General features: G+C 39.1%; 1 protein-coding gene across 3 annotated transcripts in view; it reads left to right on the forward strand.

Annotated features, from left to right (window-relative positions):
• Positions 1–22,551, forward strand: part of ADGRB3 (adhesion G protein-coupled receptor B3) — a 918,859-nt gene that overhangs the window by 384,796 nt on the left and 511,512 nt on the right. For all 3 annotated transcript variants that reach the window (XM_027550854.1, XM_027550852.1, XM_027550853.1), the window contains 3 exons: positions 2,357–2,521; positions 21,083–21,247; positions 21,720–21,884. In XM_027550854.1, the coding sequence (XP_027406655.1) occupies positions 2,357–2,521; positions 21,083–21,247; positions 21,720–21,884 (495 nt within the window). The remainder of the gene's footprint in view (positions 1–2,356; positions 2,522–21,082; positions 21,248–21,719; positions 21,885–22,551) is intronic.

Here is a 22,551-nt window from a genome sequence, read left to right on the forward strand (position 1 = left end):
GAAATAGAAATATTACAGCTGGTATCTAAAGAGGAAACTATAAAAATAGATTGATTTGATTTGCATCTAGGCATATTTTTCAAATGCACTAGATCACTTTTCATACTTTTCTAAAAAGAAAAGTTTATATAATGAATTCCCATTAAAATTAAAATATTTAACCTTTATCCTAAATCTTATGAAGAGAATGTATAAAATTTATAAAAAAAAAATTGTGCCCTAATTTCCTAATTCAATAGTATCGTAAAAATTATTGATAATTTTATGTCCTTTTCAAATAAAAAGTATTTTTGCTTTTTAAAAATGATGTGGAGGAGTCACGAAATTTCACCATGAAACAATAAAGACTTAAAAAGTAGGAGGTAAGATTACTTTTCAGAGGATTCTAGCTTCATAATTTAACTAAGTCATCAAGATTAATTAACATTTCAGTAAGATTTTGGAGAAAAACCTGGCAGTTTAGCAGCTTTTTCTTCTGAGATTGTTCACTGCTTTTGGAACAATGCAGTTTGATAGAAGAGAAAACGAACAGAACGAGAAATAAAAATACTATATAGCCTATTAACATCTTATACAGAAAATAAAGGAGAAATGGTGTTTTTTAAATGGAGAAACTTGATAACTAAACATAAATGCAAAAATTGTTTAAAGGTATGCATTTTACATAACTAAATGTTTGTATATGTTACTTTAAAATATTTTGCTATAATTAATCATATATTCCCATATGTAAATATAGGTATTTGTATATTTTTTTCCTTAGACTTTAAATATAAACTTACTATTTATTCTTATGCCAATATATACAAATTATTTTTGGTGTTCCTAAACTTAAATGGGAAAAATACATATTAATTTCTCTCTCTCTTTTTCTATACAGTGTGTTTGAAATATATTTGCCAGCTAGTTTCACAGTATCTTAAAGAATATTTCATTGACTATTGCCTAAATTTGGCTAATTTTTCCAATAGTTGAACACATTTTCACAAGTTGGGGCAAATAGTATAAATAGAACAGACTGCCTTATAATTAAGGGTATTGTATCTGTGTCTTTAAAATAACTTGGTCAGCAGATACGTGAAGAAGATTCTAGATGTACTATATTTACTTGAATAACTCTTCTGTTACTTCTACTTGCCCTGACCAATGTTGAAAAGAAAATGAGCATCTTTTTTTTGTTGTTGTTATTTAAGTATAAATTTCTACTCCCCCTACTCATGTCTGTAGGTGTTATATCAAGCATTTGCTCATGGACTTCCAAGAGTAAGATAGAGTTTCAATATCAAGACAAGAACTTTTGACCTGAAGAGCACATTTTGCCTGGTTTATTTTGATTTGTATTATCCATGGGGTGGATATAATACATGTATTATCCATGGAGTGCTACTGCTTACTGCCCCAAATGTTAAAAACTGGGATGGAACTGGTGATTTGACAGTTCAAGAAAGGGACCTAAACTTTTAACCCTAATGGCCTTTTGGCAAAAGTTATCAATATTTATGTGAAGTGTTTATTATGGAGGAACACAAATTATGTTAGTATTTCCAGTCAAGTTTGAATTCATCATGATGGCATATTTGAAGTACTGATGTATTGATAGTTATATGAAGCATAATCTTAATTAAATCATTTGTTTTTTCAAGAAGTTTTACTTAGTAGGAGAATTACCAGTGTCATTTAGTTATTAGAAGAGGAAAGGTGTCTTCTGGTTTCCTGGCTATTAGAAATAGGTCTTCATATTTGCCCCTCATGTTAAACCTAGGGAAAGAGGGGACTCTTAGCAAATAAATAGAAATTTGAAATTTACCTCTTATTCAAAAAACAGTGACTTTAAACACCCACAGATTTTAAATGGCAAAAATACATTTTATAAAATGTGAAGTCTGTTTAAAATATGTACCTTCAATGCTCTGACATCAAAAAATTTATTAATCAAATTTATTAATCCTGAAACTTTTTAAATGTTGAAAAAATTAAGTTGACCCTCTCTATTTAAACTCAGCTTTAACTCCAGAAGGTTACTCTAAGAAATTTAGTTAGTTTTACATAGATGTGAAGTAACTCATGACTGTTTTACCATGACATAGAGACGTACATTTCCATTAAAGAAAAAATAATAAACTATATGACATAAGTAATTGTTCAAATACAAAGGTACATGCAAGTTTATATTATTTTAATGATTTTTGAGTTAACTTACATCTTGTGGCAAATAAGAGTAATTCAAATGAATTTTTAAAATACCTTCATACTTGTCTATTTGATGAGTTTTTTTTTCTTAGTTATGTATTTAAAAAAGTAATCTTTGACTTTGCGTCTCGGTTTCTGTTGTTGAAGCTTCTTTGCTTTATTGCAGTCCATGGAGTCTGGGAGGAGTGGTCTCCGTGGAGTCTGTGCTCATTCACCTGTGGTCGAGGCCAGAGAACCAGAACGCGGTCGTGCACTCCGCCCCAGTATGGGGGGAGGCCGTGCGAAGGGCCGGAGACGCATCATAAGCCGTGTAATATCGCCCTCTGCCCAGGTGAGCCTGTTCTGCATTTGGTGAGCTTTGTGTTTCTGATCTTTGTATATGGTCCCCAGTATACCTAAGAGATTTTAAGAGTACAACCTTCATTTAGCCACATTGGAAAATGAGCCTTTTCTTTATTGATTCTTGCTTAAATAAAGCCAGCTACCTTCCTTGATTCTATTGTATGCAGTTGTATATATTAATATTTCATTAATTTTGAAGTATTAATAATTAATACTGTGTACCAGGGGATGCTTACCTTTATTGAAATTCTATAAATATGCATATTAATGATTCCCACTAAGACTTTTATCCTACACATGGATTTCTCTCCTGGAAAAATTATAAGACTTCCCAAAGACTTGAATGGACTGTTGCTTCCACATTGTAAATAGAGAGTCTGGTGTAGAGATGGTCCTTCAATAAGAGGATTATAGACATTTGCTAGAAAATCAGACTTTCTGCATTCACTGCTAGATATTCAAAATGGTTAGATCATAAGTGATATATAATCCTGATATGATTATGAGGACTGTAAAATCTGTTCTTCAAGTGTATTTACATTTTTTTCTTTTCCTTTAAAATGTTTCAATTCTGTTTTACCTTTTGATAATTTCCACCATTGCTCCAGAGAAAAGTCTTCCTAATGCTGTTATTTAGGATGCTGTAACATTCACACATAAAACAAATACCTACAAAATGAAAACGACTGATCTCTAGCTTGAAGGGGTTTGCAATTTATGGGAGAAAATGAACACAAACAATGATAGAATCTCCCAGGAAAGCAAAGACACTTCTTAGAAGAAGACACAGGTATGAGTAGCAAATGGAAAAGTCTAACAAAAATGTGCAGACCAGTATTAATAAGCAGCATCTTCCGTTTGGGAGAGTTTCTCACTGACCCATGCACTCACATATTCTCCATGCAGTAAACAGCTGGGATCCCAGTAGTGAACTCCAGACACATTACTTAACTCACATTGAGTCCCATTTGCCCTCTAAATTCCCCACATTAATATCTTATCTTATAATACAATGTTTTAAAGTTCTTCTGGAAATTTTAAGAATCTAAAATATCTGAGGACTATGAAAAACACTCAAAATGCAGAGAAGAAACAGTCATCTAACAAGCTTAATTGTACTCTTTTAATTCAGACGAAGACTAGGGTTCCTACACTTGGGAGTATACATGTAAATATGTAGCAGTTATACTGAGTAATATACTTTTTACTTTTAGAATTTTATGAATCCTATGAATTGCGAATATAACTGTATGATTCAGTATTCAGGTATTATGAATACTAAGGTGTCAAAATCATGATTCCTTATTTTCAAATCATTCCCAGAAAATCTATTTAAGTTCTTTTGTCTATCTCTATGTAAATATACAGATAGGCACACCAGACATATGCATGTATATTTATGCTCTGCCTTTTCCCCAAAGATTTAACTTATGCACATTTTAGTATTTTTTTCTAACAACTAAGCTGTGATATTTACAGGTAGTCAGAGTTCACTCATTTTTCTATGGAATGTGAAAAAAATAGACAACACTTGGAAGTAAAGAATAATAGCTAACTATGGAATATCTTTGGATATATTTGTTTTTAATTAATTCTTTACCTCAGTTGATCCCCATAAGTACAAAGATAAAATGGCACCGATCAATAAAATGTTGTCAGCCGGGTTTTTCATAGTCCATTTTCCATTAATCTATCTAGACATGAAAAGCTTAGATATGAGTACATAGAGCTGCTAAGTTGTTAGAATTCAGATAAGAAAATGCATTTTTCTAAGCTGATCCAGTTATGACTTAGAGGTGTTCAGTCATAATTCCACAGATGGTAGCTTTGCCCCACTGGCTCCTCTGTAAGCACATACACCACGTATCACTCACGTAGTAACCATGTGTGTTTTCAAGCTACTAGTGTTTTACCTGTATTATACTATCACTGAAATCACTCTAAGATCATTACAGTTGGATATCCAGACATATAAGAAGAAGTAGAACTAATTATGACTAATTTCAGGGATCTTCACTGAATATAAAGCATTATTAACTATCAACTAGATGTAAAACACTGCTGAGAATAATGTAGAATCCCTGATCTCTAGAAATTTGCAATCTCTTCTGAGAATTTAGAAACACGCATGTGAAAAATGAAAGTGAAAGTCACCCAGTCATGTCTGACTCTTTGCCACCCCACTATACAGTCCATGAAATTCTCCAGGCCAGAATACTGGAGTGGTAGCCTTTCCCTTCTCCAGGGGATCTTCCCAACCCAGGGATTGAACCAAGGTCTCCTGCATTACAGGTGGATTCTTTATCAACTGAGCCACAAGGGAAACCCAGGCATGTGAAAAATAGAATGCAATTCTGAAAAACACAAATAAATGCTCTAGTCTTAATAAAAGATAGCAATTTGAATATTAAGTGATTTCAACCTACATTTCTTATAGCCATCCTACCTGAGATTCCTAAGATATCCTCTTAAAGAAAAAAACCATTATAAGAAATGTGACCGTGATGAAGAGTGTGGGTAAGACCCACACTTGGTTCTCCTTGGTTAGGCTGACATGGGCCACAGAGCAGAAGAAAGCAGGGGAAACATTCACAACAAAAAATTGCGTCTCTGGTCACCACTTCTGCAAGATTTGATCGTGCAAGTTCTGATCATGGGCAGTGATGTTTTAGTGTAGGGTCATGTGAGAACAGCCTCCCAGCTTTTAAGAAACACATTTTGCTCTGTATATTTCTGGCCGACTGCCCCCAGCCAACACCAGTCACTGTTTAGATATAGTACACAAATCAGTTACTAATGACTCAAACTAGGAAATACCAGATCTAACTTTTCCTTCCTTCCTTCTCTCCTCGTATGGCAAGGAGGCAAGTGATTTACCTTTGCTCAAAAGGAATGGGAGAAAGTTGGACATTGACTAAGGAAAGTATCAGATAAGAATAGGATGCCATGTATTATCAGTAGGAAATCAAGATTGCTGGGAGAAATATCAATAACCTCAGATATGCAGATGACACCACCCTATGACAGAAAGCAAAGAAGAACTAAAGAGCCTCTTGATGAAGCTGAAAGAGGAGAGTGAAAAGTTGGCTTACACCTCAACATTCAGAAAACTAAGATCATGGTACCCAGTCCCATCACTCTATGGCAAATAGATGGGGAAACAATGGAAACAGTGGCTGACTTTATTTTGGGGGCTCCAAAATCACTGTAGATGGTGACTGCAGCCATGAAATTGAAAGATGCTTGCTCTTTGGAAGAAAAATTACGACCAACCTAGACAGCATATTAAAAAGCTGAGACATTACTTTGCCAACAAAGGTCCATCTAGTCAAAGCTATGGTTTTTCTAGTAGTCATGTATGGATGTGAGAGGTGAACTATAAAGAAAGCTGAGCGCTGAAGAACTGATGCTTTTGAACTGTGGTGTTGGAGAAGACTCTTCAGAGTCCCTTGGACTGCAAGGAGACCCAACCAGTCCATCATAAAGGAAATCAATCTTGAATATTCATTGGAAAGACTGATGCTGAAGCTGAAACTCCTATACTTTGGCCACCTAATTTTGAAGAACTAACTCATTGGAAAAGACTCTGATGCTGTGAAAGATTGAAGGCAGGAGGAGAAGGGGATGACAGAGGATGAGATGATTGGATGGCATCACCGACCCTATGGACATGAGTTTGAGTAAGCTCCAGGAATTGCTGATGGCCAAGGAAGCCTGGCATACTGCAGTCCATGGGGTCACAAAGAATCAGACACGACTGAGTGACTGAACTGAACTGATCAGAATTTGCATAGATCAAACACATTTCATCATTTAGTGTGAACAACACTCTTCATTCTTACATAGCATCCACTTCATTATGGGGATGATATGTGTTTCTTCCTGGTGGAGGACACAGTAACCCACTCCAGTATTCTTGCCTGGAGAACATGGACAGAGGAGCTTGGTGGGCTACAATCCATAGGGTCGCAGAGTCAGACACAACTGAAGTGACTTAGCACAGCAAATGTGTTTCTTAGGGGCTTCCCAGGCGGTGCTAGTGGTAAAGAACCCACCTGCTAGTGCAGGAGACATAAGAAACATAGGTTTGATCCCTGGGTTGGGAAGATCCCCTGGATGAGGGCATGGCAACCCACTCCAGTTTCTGGCGTGGAGAATCCCCATAGACAGAGGAGCCTCTTTTCTCATCTACAGTACCAATCACGTGTCATACTATGGAAGGATGTATGTATGTATCTGTGTGTCCAGTGGTCTTTGTGATCTGTTTCTATCACCTCACCATACCCAGAATTTCTGGAAGTCCAACCTGTGCTTTCTGTTTTCTCTGAATTTTCATTGCAGTCACTAATTGAGCATCAAGTTCACAATGATATTAGTTGATATATTTGACAACAAAGAAGTGCTGTTGTATTTCCTGTTTATCTCTCTATGCAACTTTATTCCTGGTTGTATCCAATTATTAAGTGGATTCTTTCCACCTATACATATCCAAATTTCTAATGCTCATCCAGATGTTTTGTAGGGCATTTCTGTTCTTATTTAAAAATACAGTAATGTGTTGTAGTAGAAAGATCTTTGGTTTTTGCAAGCGAAAACATATTTGAATTTAGATATCACATTTCACATCTGTGTTGCTCCTCTGGTCTTAGTTTCTTCAGCTGCACATTGAGGACAGAATAGTAACACCCTCTTCATGAGAAGGCCACATGAGATGCTTTAAAGGAGAGAACTTGGTAGTTAACAAACTCGCAAATGCTATTAATAAATATTAGTAGTATTATCATGTCAGTGCGCTCCAGTGAGAGTCCATCAGGATGACACTTGTCGTTGAACAAGTTGGGTTTGTCACTCTCCACAGTGAGGGGGAATTAACATAGGAAACTGCAGGGCATCTTAGTAAGAGGGTGTTGTTATTGCAGTTTAGTCACCAAGTCCTGTCCAACTCTTTTGCGATCCCATAGACTGTAGCCCACCAGGCTCCTCTGTCCATGGGATTTCCCAGGCAAGAGTACTGGAGTGGGTTACCATTTCCTTCTCCAGGGGATCTTCCTGACCCAGGGATCAAACCCAAGTCTCCTGCATTGGCTGAGAGATTCTTTACCTCTGAGGTACCAGGGAAGCCCAAGAGGGTATTAGGAAAGACTTACCAATGGTTTGGGCTTGTGGTGGGTGATTTCACAGAAAGTTTATTAAAGTAGGACTTTGCTTCACATTTGATGGTGTCAGGGTGAGAGGGGCAACTCTAGGATTTAGTATCTTAGTAAATATCTAGGACAAGTGAAGACCAGCTGAGTTGGTGTGTCACTCAGCTGAGAGGAGAACGCAACTCCTCTCTCAGAATGTGTGTTCTGAGAATTGTGTGTTCCACTGGGACCTGTCTTTGTCCATGAAGTGGTTTTGGTTTACCTCATTTTGATCACAGTCTCCAAGTGACCTTGTCTGGTATTCATGTGCTGCGATGGTTTTAGGCCCAACAAGAGATAACACATCATTATGACACCAGGGAGGCTGCCTATAGCACTGAAGTTTGGCTAAGTTTGTCAGGATGGTGACCCCTCCTCCATGGTGACTTCAGAGGTTTCTGTTGTTAGTGATTTTGATTAATATTCATCTGGAGAAAATTAACAGGCATTATGAAATGTTTGCATTTCCCAGGTAGGCCCTCCCTTAACATTATACAGATGTGTATCTGCAAAATAAAATCTACCTTATCTTTTCCAAAATTAAATTATTTGGGGAAAATAAATGTTTAAGTGTTTACTTCAAAGTCTCAAGGTTCATTATAATTTCTTTCATAGTATTTGGCTTTATATTAATAGTAATAATTATTTCCCTTTGTCCAAAGTTGAAGACTGGAGGAACAAGTGATTCAAGTTTGGCCCTACTTGTTTCTGTCTTAACAATTCTCCTTCTGATATATATTTATGAAGTAGAGGACAAATAATATCGAAGATAGGCAGGGGTAAATAATATGTAAGTGACAGATGGGAGACTGAAATAAGGAATTATTGACAAGTTTTCATTTATCTATAAGAACTATGTCTGAATGAATGAATATGGTTCAGTAGTCTGGAATCCACAAGACATGGATGAAGGTTTCATCCCAGTCCTTAATTGTAAATATTTACTTTGGCAACTTCTTCCTCTTTTCTATTCCCCACTTTCATTTGTAAAGTAGAGCCAGTATTCATTACCCTTCATATTTTAGGAATGTTCTATGAGTATAAAATAACAAAGTTGAGGGTATTTATCAGGATTTAGATAGGACTGTCCATGGGGTCGCTAAGAGTTGGGAATGACTGAACGACTTCACTTTCACTTTTCACTTTCATGCATTGGAGAAGGAAATGGCAACCCACTCCAGTGTTCTTGCCTGGAGAATCCCAGGGATGGGTAAGCCTGGTGGGCTGCCGTCTCTGGGGTTGCACAGAGTCGGACACGACTGAAGCGACTTAGCAGTAGCAGCAGCATTACTTGAAAAGTGAGGGATTTGGTGAAATAAACTCAGGATATTATGATAGTTTTTGAGCTTTGCTTCTTATGGACAGGCTTAACCAGATACTCAAAAGAGATTCTTTGGGCAGGATTTTTCTAAGGAGAAGTAGGTACGTAAGTGTCAGTCTATGGGACTGAGCAGTCCTGCATTTGAGAAATCCATTCCTTAGGATCCAGAACCTTTCTAGAGAGATCTGATTTGGTTGTACTTTCCAGTTACATTTGCAGACTCTTATAAACTCCAAGAAGAAAGAACGAACCACCCGATGGTAGGTCCTGAGGAATGGAGCTGGACCCAAATGTCTGTTACCATGAGCACGAGGCTTCAGTCTCCTGCGGTGCTAGTATTTTCATTCTTCAGCATCTGTGAGAGGGTGACCTCCCACTGTCCCTCTGCAGGGAGCTCCTGGGGAGACAGTGAGTGGAAAGGTGCGGAGACTTGGCCCTATCTGACTCAGGACCTGAGAGGTCCTTGATCTCTCAGCATGAGGACGTTATAATTTACAACACAAATGATACCTCATTAACCTGGTCTTTAATTAATTTGTAGTCTATAATCTTAACCTTCTGGTCTATTATGTGGTGATTGTATTCATTTTGTGTCATTTCAGATGTTTAAGCACTATTCTGGTGATGTTTCGGTGCTTAGCTTATGAAATTTTTTAAAAAAATCATTATGTCTGTGTTAATTCTGGATTGTTTTCATTTACTATTTAATATTTTTCTCATTTAAACTTTATCTTAACTTAATCTTACTTTTTTAAATCCTTACTCTTACCATGATAATTTGGTAAGACTATCCTTAATTCTATTTTTTTAAAGCATATTTCATTTTGATGTCTCCTCTCTTGTCATTTATATAAAAATGGCAGATAGGAAACATAAGTTTAAGCTCTTCAACATATGGTTCTTCCATATTTCAGTCTTGTATTCCAAAGGAGTCTTTCCCATTTTCTGGGTAACTTTCAATTCAATAAAAATCAAGGCTCTCCCACTTTGCCATTCCTAAGTCAGATAGCCTAAAAGGCAGCTTTTGTCCCCCAACTCTTCCCTATCAGTAACTTAATCAGCCAGCAATAATCAACCCAGAACAGTTGTTGAAATGATGGTTTTCGTGTCCAAAATACTCATGACTTTAACTTGTGTTTATTGTTATCCAACCAGTTCTAGAATGTCACTAGTTATTCTCAAAATGAGAAAATAGACTGAAGCATAGTATTTTCATTAACATGTATCATAGTCACTGGGAACTATATTCAATATCCTTGAATAAACCATAATGGAAAAGAATATAATAAAGTATGTATATCTGTGTATAACTGAATCACTTTGGTGTAAGAAGAAATTAGCACAACAGTTAAATCAATTGTGCTTCAATAAAAATTTTAAAGTTATAAAGTAAAATAAAATATATCATAGGAACTAACTCCCTGCATATGGGAGACAGATTTTTCTTCCAAGTGAACACAACTGCAGAAGGAAGCTTATATAACAAAGTAAAACCCAGGAATCTAACAATTTAAACATGGTAATTTTAATTTTTCTGTGTCCAGAAAATGTCTCATGTGTCACATTACTGAAAAAAAAAACTTTGTGTCTGCAGAGTGGCTCTGTTTTATAAGGAAGTACTGCTGTGAAGGTAGGACTGGCTGATCTTAGCATCTTCCCAGATTTAAAATATGGCCTCCCATTCTCCATCCTTAGACGCCTCTGTGTGATGGTTCACAGGTGATAGGCATTTGGAGTTTTTAAATTGAAAAATGACAATTAAAAAGCCCAACTGCAAATGCTGATGATAGAAATGAAGAGAAAATGAAAAGCCCAAGAAAATGTTGGCTCTTCACAGAAGAAATTATGCCTTATAATGTGATGTCAAATGGTGTTCCATGAAAGAAAAAATAAGAAGAAAAGAGGGAGGGAGGAAATTTGGGAGAGACAACTTTAAACAAAGTTTATTCAATGCAGGATTCCCTGGGTTATGTCTATAATGGCACTGCAGGTTCAACATGTTCCAGATAAACATTTTTATTTCAGGGCTATATGCCTGCTGACCTGTTTGAAAGTTCCTCTAACCCAGTTCAGTAACAGGTCCTACCATTTACCCCTGTCTGGGCTGTAGTCTAGTCCACTAACATCTGCCACACCAATTCCTGCCCCTGTGCAACCCAGTCTGCACAAATCCACAAAATAGAAGGGCTCAAATATGAATGACGCCACGTCTCTTCACAACTATCAAGTCCTCTCGTGGCATTTCAGCTTTTTGGTCCTGTACCTGCTGGACCCCCCAAGATCTGTCTTCTGTTGCCCTCAGGACCCACCTCCTGCTGTGTCGCCCTCTTCATGAGCCCCAGACTCATCTCTTTCCTGAAATGCACAAAGCCTTCCTGCCCCCAACCCCACCTTGGGTGGAGCCCTCCATGGAGCTCAGGTCTCTGGCTCCTCCTAGTGATGGGAACTCAGCTCTTCTGTGGTCATTCTGCCTTCAGAACTCTTCCGGATGAGACTGTTGTTTCTCCTTTGTTTCCTTGTTTACCGTCATCTGTCTCCACCACAGCCGCTCAGGCTGTGGGTTACAGGAGGGCAGAGCGTAGTGCGTCTTCATCAGCACAGTTGTCCATGAGTCTAGGAGAAGGAGGCCAGTCACAGTGTGGATTCTAAGGAGGGCATCCACAGCCTGCAAGACCAGTTTTGGAATGTCTGCATGCATGCCTGCGTGCTAAGTCGCTTCAGTCATGTCTGATTCTATGCGACCCTGTGGACTGCAGTCCACCAGGCTCCTCTGTCCATAGGATTCTGCAGGCAAGAATACTAGAGTAGGTTCCCATTTCCTTCTCCAGGGGATCCGCCCCATCCAGGGATTGAACCCAGGCCACTATGTCTCCTGCATTGGCAGGTGGATTTTGGACCATGAGTGCCACCTCGGAAGCCTGTTTTGGATTGTTTCAGTTCAGTTCAGTTGCTCAGTCGTGTCTGACTCTTTGCAACCCAATGAATCTCAGCACGCCAGGCCTTCCTGTCCATCACCAACCCCGGAGTTCACCCAGACTCATGTGCATCGAGTTGGTGATACCATCCAGCCATCTCATCCTCTATTGTCCCCTTCTCCTCCTGCCCCCAATCCCTCCCAGCATCAGAGTCTTTTCCAATGAGTCAACTCTTCGCATGAGGTGGCCAAAGTATTGGAGTTTCAGCCTCAGCATCAGCCCTTCCAATGAACACCCAGGACTGGTCTCCTTTAGGGTGGACTGGGTGGATCTCCTTGCAGTCCAAGGGACTCGCAAGAATCTTCTCCAGCACCACAGTTCAAAAGCATCAATTCTTTGGTGCTCAGCTTTCTTCACAGTCCAACTCTCACATCCATACATGACCACTGGAAAAACTATAGCCTTGACTAGACAGACCTTAGTGGGCAAAGTAATGTCTCTGCTTTTGAATATGCTATCTAGGTTGGTCATAACTTTCCTTCCAAGGAGTAAGTGTCTTTTAATTTCTTTGCTGCAATCACCATCTGCAGTGATTTTGGAGCCCCAAAAAATAAAGTCTGACTCTGTTTCCACTGTTTCCCCATCCATTTCCCATGAAGTGATGCGACCGGATGCCATGATCTTCATTTTCTGAATTTTGAGCTTTAAGCCAACTTTTTCACTCTCCACTTTCACTTTCATCAAGAGGCTTTTTAGTTCCTCTTCACTTTCTGCCATAAGGGTGGTGTCATCTGCATATCTGAGGTTATTGATATTTCTCCCAGCAATCTTGATTCCAGCTTGTGTTTCTTCCAGCCCAGCGTTTCTCATGATGTACTCTGCATATAAATTAAATAAGCAGGATGACAATATGCAGCCTTGACGTACTCCTTTTCCTGTTTGGAACCAGTCTGTTGGATTATTTACATTTCCCCAAATCATCAGGAAGACTTTTCTGACAGAATGACAAGATCCTAATTAGCTTGCAATAGGCACAGATTTTTGAGAAGGAAATGGCAACCCACTCCAGTGTTCTTTCCTGGAGAATCCTGTGGGCAGGGGAAAATGATGGGCTGCTGTCCATGGGGTCACACAGAGTCGGACATGACTGAAGCGACTTGCAGCAGCAGCAGCAAGCACAGATTTCTAGAAAGAAAGCTTTGAGGTGTTTTCACACTCATGGGTTTGCAGAGTCTGGGGTTGTCCCTGTAAGTGTGTAGGACAGTCCCACCTGAGTAGGTGGAGATGGGGTGGGGAGTGCTTTGATGGTCTCTGGTCTGAGCTCGCCCGGGTGAAGAGCAAACCTAAATGCAGCTGGGAGAGGCAGCATCAGCCGTGCTTCGGATTCTCCAGCAAGCATCAGATAAGAAGAAAAAAGTCTCTTCATGGCTTGTGTGGTACTTAGCTAAGTGGTTATGAAACAAAAACCTAAGGTGTATCATATGATAATTGGTTTTCAAGTATCTCACCATTTATCCCTGAAGTGTAATGTACAGGTCGGATTGGGAAATGCTTAAATGTCCAAAACAGAGCTCTTAATTTCCACCTCTCAGAAACCAACTTTTTTTTTTCATTTAGTGAAATAACACTACCATTTCAGAAAGACGTTTCTTTTTTTCTTCTTGGTTCAGATATTTTCATGATATTGTGATACTCTTTTCTTAAAAAAAGTTTTATTGGAGTATAGTTGATTTAGTTTACTTCAGGAGTACAGCAAGTAGTTCAGTTATATGTACATATGTACCAGTGTTTTTTCAGATTCTTCCCTCTTGTCCGTTATTATTGTGGTTGTTGTTTCCTCACTAAGTCATGCCCAACTCTTTTGTGACCCTGTGAACTGTAGCCTGCCAGGCTCCTCTGACCATGGGATTTCCCAGGCAAGAAAACTGAAGCAGGTTGCCATTTCCTACTCCAGGACATCTTCCTGACCCAGAGAACTAACCCACATTGTGTCTCGTGTCTCCTGCATTGGCAGACAGATTCATACCACTGTGCCACCAGGAGAGTATAGTTTCCTTTGCTATACAGTAGGTACTTCTTGCTTATCTGTTTTATATATAATAGTTCAGTTCAGTCGCTCAGTCGTGTCTGACTCTTTGCGACCCCATGAATCCCAGCACGCCAGGCCTCCCTGTCCATCACCAACTCCCGGAGTTCACTCAGACTCACGTCCATCAAGTCAGTGATGCCATCCAGCCATCTCATCCTCTGTCGTCCCCTTCTCCTCCTGCCCCCAATCCCTCCCAGCATCAGAGTCTTTTCCAATGAGTCAACTCTTCGCATGAGGTGGCCAAAATAGTGGAGTTTCAGCTTTAGCATCATTCCTTCCAAAGATATCTCAGGACTAATCTCCTTCAGAATAGACTGGTTGGATCTCCTTGCAGTCCAAGGGACTCTCAAGAGTCTTCTCCAACACCACAGTTCAAAAGCATCAATTCTTCGGTGCTCAGCTTTCTTTATAGTCCAACTCTCACATCCGTGCATGACCACTGGAAAACCATAGCTTTGCCTATATGGACCTTTATCAGCAAAGTCATGTCTCTGCTTTTTAACACACTGACTAGGTTTGTCATTGCTTTTCTTCCAAGGAGTTTGTGTCTTTAATGGCTGCAATCACCATCTGCAATGATTTTGGAGGACAAGAAAATAAAGTCTGTCACTGTTTGCATTGTTTCCCCATCTATTTGCCATGAAGTGATAGGACTGGATTCCAGATTCCATGATCTTCATTTTTTGAATGCTGAGTTTTAAGCCAGCTTTTTCACTCTCTTCTTTTACCTTCATCAAGGGGTTCTTTAGTTCCTCTTCACTTTCTGCCATAAGGGTGGTGTCATCTGCATATGTGAGGTTATTGATATTTCTCCCGCCAATCTTGATTCCAACTTGTGCTTCATCCATCCTGGCATTTTGCATGATGTACTCTACATATAAGGTAAATGAGCAGGGTGACAATATAAGCCTTGACATACTTCTTTCCCAATTTTGAACCAGTCCATTTTTCCATGTACAGTTGTAATTGTTGCTTCTTGACCTGCACACAGGAGACAGGTAAGGTGGTCTGGTATTCCTATCTCTAAGAAATTCCTCAGTTTGTTGTGATCTACACAGTCAAAGATTTTAGCATTGTGAATGAAGCAGATTTTTTTTTTAAATTCTCTAGCTTTTTTGGTGATCCAACAGATATTTGCAATTTGATCTCTGGTTCCTCTTCCTTTTCTAAATCTAGCTTGTACATCTAGAAGTTCTCAATTCAAATACTGTTTAAGCCTAACTTGAAGGATTTTGAGCATTCCTTTGCTAGCCAGTGAAATGGGTGCAATTGTGCAGTAGTTTAAACATTCTTTGGCATTGCCCTTCTTTGGAATTGGAATGAAAAGTGACCTTTTCCGCCACCTTAGAACATAATCAATGATTTTTTTTTTTTAATTCCAAGATGACAAAATAAATGTTCCACACTTGACACTAAAAGAAATTCTTTTGTATACAATTGGTCAATTATCTAATTCTTTAAATTCACATACCCCTCTCTTTCTAACTTCTTAATTGTCCATTTTCCCACTGGAAATGGGAATTTGACTTAACACACTATATAACACATTAAGGGAATATTGGTCTTTTCTTCTTTTTAAGAAAGTATATAATCAGTTACTTTGTCACAGCCATCTGTCATAATGGACAGGGAATATTCACAAAAAGAGACTTCTAGTTCTCAGTGTAAAATAAAACATCGAAAAGTTACACTTGATACATTTTCATTATTATTTGTTTTCTGTAACTGACTTATAAACAAAACTTCCTGTAAAGTGTATGTTTTGCTGATGTTTATAGTGGTGTCAAAGTTCAAAATTCCCTCAAATATCTAATTTAACTCATTCTTGAACTCCAGCCACAACATAAAATGTGTACTTTTACAGAAAGACTGAGATAATATTACAAATGTATGGATTAAAAATGTTTAAAAAAAATTTTACAATGATTATGCAGTCTTTCAAAAAAACTTCTCATGAGCAAAACACTTCACAAATAATCTGTTTTTCTAATACGTCTAAGATGTCTTCAGCAAGATACTTTCTCTCCTCAGCCATAATATAGCCCCCTGCTGAATTATCTACTCTTTGTCTATCTCACTCATTCCTAAATGTACATCGTCCTAGCTGTAGACACTTACCCTCTCTTCTTTGTAGTGAGTGTACAACTGTTACGTTCCTAAAAACTACTAAATTTTTTACTTTAAAGCAGAATTTTTAAGGATAGCAGATATTCCTTTATTCTAGTCACTTAGCACTAAACTGATTGGTATCACTTAATTCATCTTTGTTTCTGTGTTGCTTTCTGAATGTTCTCAGTAAGTTGAATACCTGTACATTTTTTGGCCAAATAGGTGGTATCTACAGTGCAGGTATGAATCTTATTTTTTAAAAACCTCTCTCCTCCGAATGCAGACTTAATAAGTGTTATCTTAGAAAAGCAAACTTCTGAAATGGAAAACACACTCATCTTCAAAGCCAACATCTAGAGGAAATGGATTCACTAGACTTCTTTTTTGTCTGGCAAATGGATTATATAGTCAATAAGACTGTGTCAGGTGCTAAAAGTGAGATGCTTAATGACATGAATGGGATGATTAAATTGGCCTTTTATGATTTTTTAAATCACACAGTACCACTAGATACATATTAAATAACTTTATTTTTAATAGCTCCCTGCACAATCTGAAATTAGGTTGAAAGTACTCATTCCTATTCTGCCAGGGTGGGTCTTCACAGAAGCATTAGTTTATAACTTTGGATTTATGAAATAGATGAAAAGCAATGGAATGACATTGGAAAAAAGTGGAAAGTAATATCCTGGTGCATTTTTAACACTTAAATGCTAGTTATTGCCTTCAGGTAAATATTTTGCCTGGTTCCTTTGCTCACTTTTCATTTGTGGCCTATGGGATTATACCTTCATGAACGCTTCTCCTTTGTCTAAACCATCCAAATCTTACCATAGTAGTCTAACACAGTTACCCCCTAGTAGATGTGATGAGTTTTCTGAGTGTTTTTATTGTTGTGTTAAATTGGTATTGCTTTTCATTTTTTATTTACTTATTTGTGTGCATAGAGTAATTCCTTTGGTGAGTTCTAAAAGATTTTTGAGGGGTTGGAATTCAAATTCTAGTATTTCTTGTAACACCTATCAGTGTCTGGTGACTGAAAGATTCTCAGTAGTCATTTGAATTAGTGAATAAATAAATGCATCTCAATTTGAACTTCCAAAGAAAGGCTCAGCCATCTGTATTCTATCCCAGCCTGGACACCTGGGTAGTCCCCTTGGCCCCCTCTCTGCTCAGGGCCCTTCCCTTGTATCCCTCATCTCCCCAGGATGCCACCCTGGCAGGTTTCCTCCTCCAGCTCAGACCCTCCTCTGCTTTCCTGTGCCAGATACGATCCGAGTCCCGTTGAAATTCTCCAATGGCTGCTTAACGATCGGAGCAAAGAGCTAAAATCCTTAACATGGTTACAAAAAGTTTGAAATCTGGCCCCTGTCTCTTCCCTGACCTCCCTGGTAGTTATTCACCTGGCTGTCTGGGTGATGCTCACAATGCCCCTTATTCAGTCCCGCCCAGCACCTCTGTATCTTCATGGAATAAGCGCTTTCTTAGGCACTTCCTATTATCCTTCAAGTGCACTTGAAAACTTGCTTTGTCAGGGAAGACTCCCAAGTCCCTGAAAACTCTTGTCTCACTCTGTCTTGAAATCATCCTTTGCAGCAATGCTCTAGAATTAACTTATATGGCATGTAACTAACTGTTCAACTTGTTCTGGGGAGTCCTTTTCTAAAATATGAGCTCTGTAATTATCATTATTTATTATATTCATTGCTACCTGTCCCCATCTCCAAAATCAAGGTCTTGTCTTTTTAAGTGGTCAATAAATATATTTGAAGAAATAAATCAATAAATGAAATAATAGACACATAAAAGTAAATAGAAATGAAGAATGAGGTAATAGTTGTTTTGAGGGTAATAGCATCTAATTGGATTCATGTAGAGTGTCTTGGTTGGCCTTCATCTTCAAGGTTGGTTTCACCTTCTATAGGCACACCTCAGAAATATCACAGGTTCAGTTCGAGATCACCTCAGTAAAGGGAATATCACAATCAAGTAAGTCATACCAATTTTTTGGTTCCCCAGTGCACATAAAAATTATGTTTACATTATACTGTATTCTCTTAAGTGTGTCATAATAACATTATGTCTTAAAAACAATGTACGTACCTTAATTTTAAAATACTTTATTGCTAAAAAATGCCAACCACCATCTGAGCCTTCAGGAAATTGTAATCTTTTTGTTGGTAGAGGGTCTTGCCCACATGTTGGTGGCTACTGACTGGTCAAGGTGGTTGTTGTTGAGGGCTCAGATGGAAGTGGATTTCTTAAAATGAGACAGAAAAGTTCCCACGTTGGCTGATTCTTCATTTCATGAAATATTTTTCTGTAGCATGTAATCCTGTTTGATAGCATTTTGCCTATAATAAAACTACGTTCAAGATTGATGTCAGTCCTCTCAAACTTCTATTCTGCTTTATCAACTTCGTTTATGTCATATTCTAAATCCTTTGTTGTCATTCAATAATCTTCACAGCATCTTCACCAGGAGTAGATTCCACTTCAAGAAACTTTCTTTACTTATATATAACAACTAGTTCCTCAACCCTGCAAATTTTATCATGAAATTGCAGTAATTCAGTCACATCTTGGGAGAAGGCAATGGAAACCCACTCCAGTATTCTTGCCTGGAAAATCCCATGGACAGAGGAGCCTGGTAGGCTGCAGTCCATGGGGTCGCTAAGAGTTGGACATGACTGAGCGACTTCCCTTTCACTTTTCACTTTCATGCATTGGAGAAGGAAATGGAAACCCGCTCCAGTGTTCTTGCCTGGAGAATCCCAGGGACAGGGGAGCCTAGTGGGCTGCCGTCTATGGGGTCGCACAGAGTCGGACACGGCTGAAGCAACTTAGCAGTAGCAGCAGCAGTCACATCTTAATGCTCCCCGTATAATTCCAATTCTCTTGCTGTTTCCACATCTGCAGTTACTTCCTCCACTTAAGTCTCAAACCCCTTCAAGTCAATGAAGATTGCAGTCAGTTTCCTGTAAACTTCTGTTAGTGTTTGGAGCACTTCCTGTGAATCATGAATATTCTTAATGGCATCTAGAATCGTGAATCCTTTCCAGAAGGTTTCTTCTTCACTGCCCAGATCCATCAGAGGAATCACTATATCTGGTGCCTATAGGCTTACAAAATGTGTTTCTTAAATAATAGGACTTAAAGGTCAAAATATCTCCTTGATCTCCATCCATAAGAATGGACATTATGTTAGCGGGCATGAAAAAGCAACATTAGTCTCATTGTCTCCATCAGAGTTCTTGGGTAACCAAGTGCATTGTCAATAAGCAGTAATGTTTTGAAAAAAAATCTTTTTTCTGAGCAGTAGGTCAACAGTGGGCTTAAAATATTCAGTAAACCATGTTGTAAACAGATGTCCTGTCATGCAGGCTTTGTTGTTCCATTAATAGAACACAGAGAGAGAAGATTTAGCATACTTTAAGGGCCCTAGGATTTTCAGAATGGTGAATGAGAACTGGCTTCAAGTTTAAAGCTACATTAGCCCCTAACAAGAGTGTCAGCATGTCCTTTGAAGTATTGAATCTGGGCATTTACTTCTCCTCTCCAAATATGAAAGTCTTAGACAGCATCTTCTTCCAGTCAAAGGCTATTTGTATACAGTGAAAATCTGTTGTTTAGGGTAGCCACCCTCATGAATTATCTGAGCCACATCTTCTGGATAACTAGCTTCAGCTTCTACATCAGCACTTGTTGCTGCACCTTGCACTTTGATGTTAGGGAGACAGCTTCTTTACTTCAATTTCATGAGCCCGTCTCTGCCGGCTTCAGACTTTCCATCTGCAGCTTCCTCACCTCTCTCAGCCCTCATAGAATGGAAGGGAGTTTGGGCTTCCCTGGTGGCTCAGAGGGTAAAGTGTCTGCCTGCAATGTGGGAGACCTGGGTTCAATCCCAGGATCGGGACGATCCCCTGGAGAAGGAAATGGCAACCCACTCCAGTACTCTCGCCTGGAAAATTCCATGGACAAAGGAGCCTGGTAGGCTACAGTCCAAGGGGTCACAGAGAGTCAGACACGACTGGGCAACTTCACTTCAGGGCCCTGTTATGTCTGGATGAGACTTCTGCATATGGGAATGGTATGGTGGTGTGGATCTTCTCTCCAGACCGGTCAAACTTTCTCTGTATAAGCAGGAAGGCTTTGTTCATTCCAGTGTGCACAAGAGTAGCACATTTAATTTCCTTTAAGAGTTTCCTTTACATCCGCAACTTGGCTGACTGTCACGAGGTCTGACTTTTGGCCTGCCTCAGCTTTCAACACGCCTTCCTTACTGAGCTTATTAATTTCTGGGATTTGATTTCAAGTGAGAAATGTATGACTCTTCCTTTCACTTGAATGCTTAGAGGCCTTTGAAAGTGAAAGTGAAGTCACTCAGTCGTGTCCAACTCTTTGCGACCCCGTGGACTGTAGCCTACCAGGCTCCTCCGTCCATGGGATCCTCCAGGCAAGAGTACTGGAGTGGGTTGCCATTTCCTTCTGCAAATTGGCCTGATTTCATTACTGTTGGGTCTCAGAGAATAGGGAGACTCAAAGAGAGGGAGAGAGATGAGGGATCAGCTGCCGGGTGGAGCAGTCAGAACACATTCAAAACACTTATCTGTTGAGTTCCCTGTCTTGTATGTGCCTGGTGCCCCAAGGCAGTGACAACATTCACATCAAAGATCACTGATCATAGACCACCATAACAAATATAATAATCATAAAAAGTTTGAATTATTGTCAGAGTTACTAAAAATGTGGCACAGGAAGCAAATGTCGTTGGAAAAAGGGCACTGATACACTTGCTGTACACAAGGTCACTAAAGAATTTAATTTGTCACAAGTGCAGCATCTGAAAAATGCAGTAAAGACCTGTGTCTACTTTGTGTACAGCCTTGTCTCCTGGAAACCTCCTCATACCATCTCTGCTTCTGCCTTGCAGTCGATGGACAGTGGCAGGAGTGGAGCTCCTGGAGCCAGTGCTCGGCGACCTGCTCGAATGGGACCCAGCAGAGGAGCCGGCTGTGCACTGCAGCTGCACACGGGGGCTCAGAGTGCAGGGGGCCTTGGGCAGAGAGCAGAGAGTGTTACAACCCCGAGTGCACAGGTGAGGCCTGAGGATTGCATTTTAAGGATGCCTGCCATTAAGTTCTGTGACAGAGCCATGCAGGACAGTCATGGGATAAACGATCATTATACATTTCTACTCAATGAAGCCAATTGTACCAAAACTCATTCTACTGTATGTTGTATTAAGAAGGCAACAAAATTCAGCAGCTTCTTAAATTAGATGAAATTAATTAGATTATACTAAATATTGATGTAAATCGATGAAGTCTAGAGCTGCACTTGTACTCTTTTAAAACTCAGTGTCCCTTTGTCCAGATCCTGACAAACCTATAGAAGCTTCTGTTCATCACAGTGCTCTAAATTTGGCCAGAAAGTCAAATATTTGTGTATACGTTATTTGTGGTGGTAGACTAATGAAAACTGAACAATCGTGGTCCTCAGATTTTTGAATACCTAAAGCGGTTAGCACTGCACTTCTGCTGTTGACCATGGTGGTGTGTTTCTTTCAGCCAATGGGCAGTGGAATCAATGGGGTCATTGGAGTGGCTGCTCCAGGTCCTGTGACGGAGGCTGGGAGAGAAGGATGAGGACCTGCCAGGGCGCGGCCGTGACCGGGCAGCCTTGCGAAGGGACAGGCGAGGAAGTGCGAAGATGCAGTGAGCAGCGCTGTCCTGGTGAGTGCGCTCAGTGTCCCCGGGGACATACACTGGTCCCTCAAAAAAAAAAAAAAAGATGAAAAATATTGCCGTTGGTTAAAGATAATGTTTCCTCAGTTAAAGTATTGGTGTTGATAAATGGTGATTCCCTTCTTTCCCTAATGTATGAAGTTTCCTCTGTTTCTGTGTCATAGACTGTTTTCTGTATGTTTTTAAATTGTTTGCTGCAAAATGAGTAGGCATATTGAACAATAACATGGGTAGACATGTTTAAAATTACTAATAGTTTGGGGTATCATTTTTGTAACTATCTTTATGAAATATTGTTTACTGAGAGAACAAGTTGCCTTAGATTATTTAGTAGAAAATAGATGCGTGAGAAATTACAAATATAAGACTGAAACTCAGAAACTTATAAATTTCACTGTTAATCCATCCTGATGTGTGACCTTGGACATCTCGGTTTACCTGCCCCATTCTCACTGCGAAAGGAAATCCCTGTGAGGAACTCACTTTAAAATGACAGCATCAGGTCTTAATTCATAGAGAAAACCTAGAAGTATTGCTACATTAGAGGATTTTACACATAAGCATAGCATACAGGAAAGGTCAGAAATTGACCATATTATCAATAACATATATCTGAAAGTTCATGTAGAACAGAGACTCTTTCCTATGAGTGTGT

The sequence above is a fragment of the Bos indicus x Bos taurus genome, chromosome 9 (genome assembly GCF_003369695.1).
Source record: "Bos indicus x Bos taurus breed Angus x Brahman F1 hybrid chromosome 9, Bos_hybrid_MaternalHap_v2.0, whole genome shotgun sequence".
Lineage (NCBI taxonomy): Eukaryota > Metazoa > Chordata > Mammalia > Artiodactyla > Bovidae > Bos > Bos indicus x Bos taurus.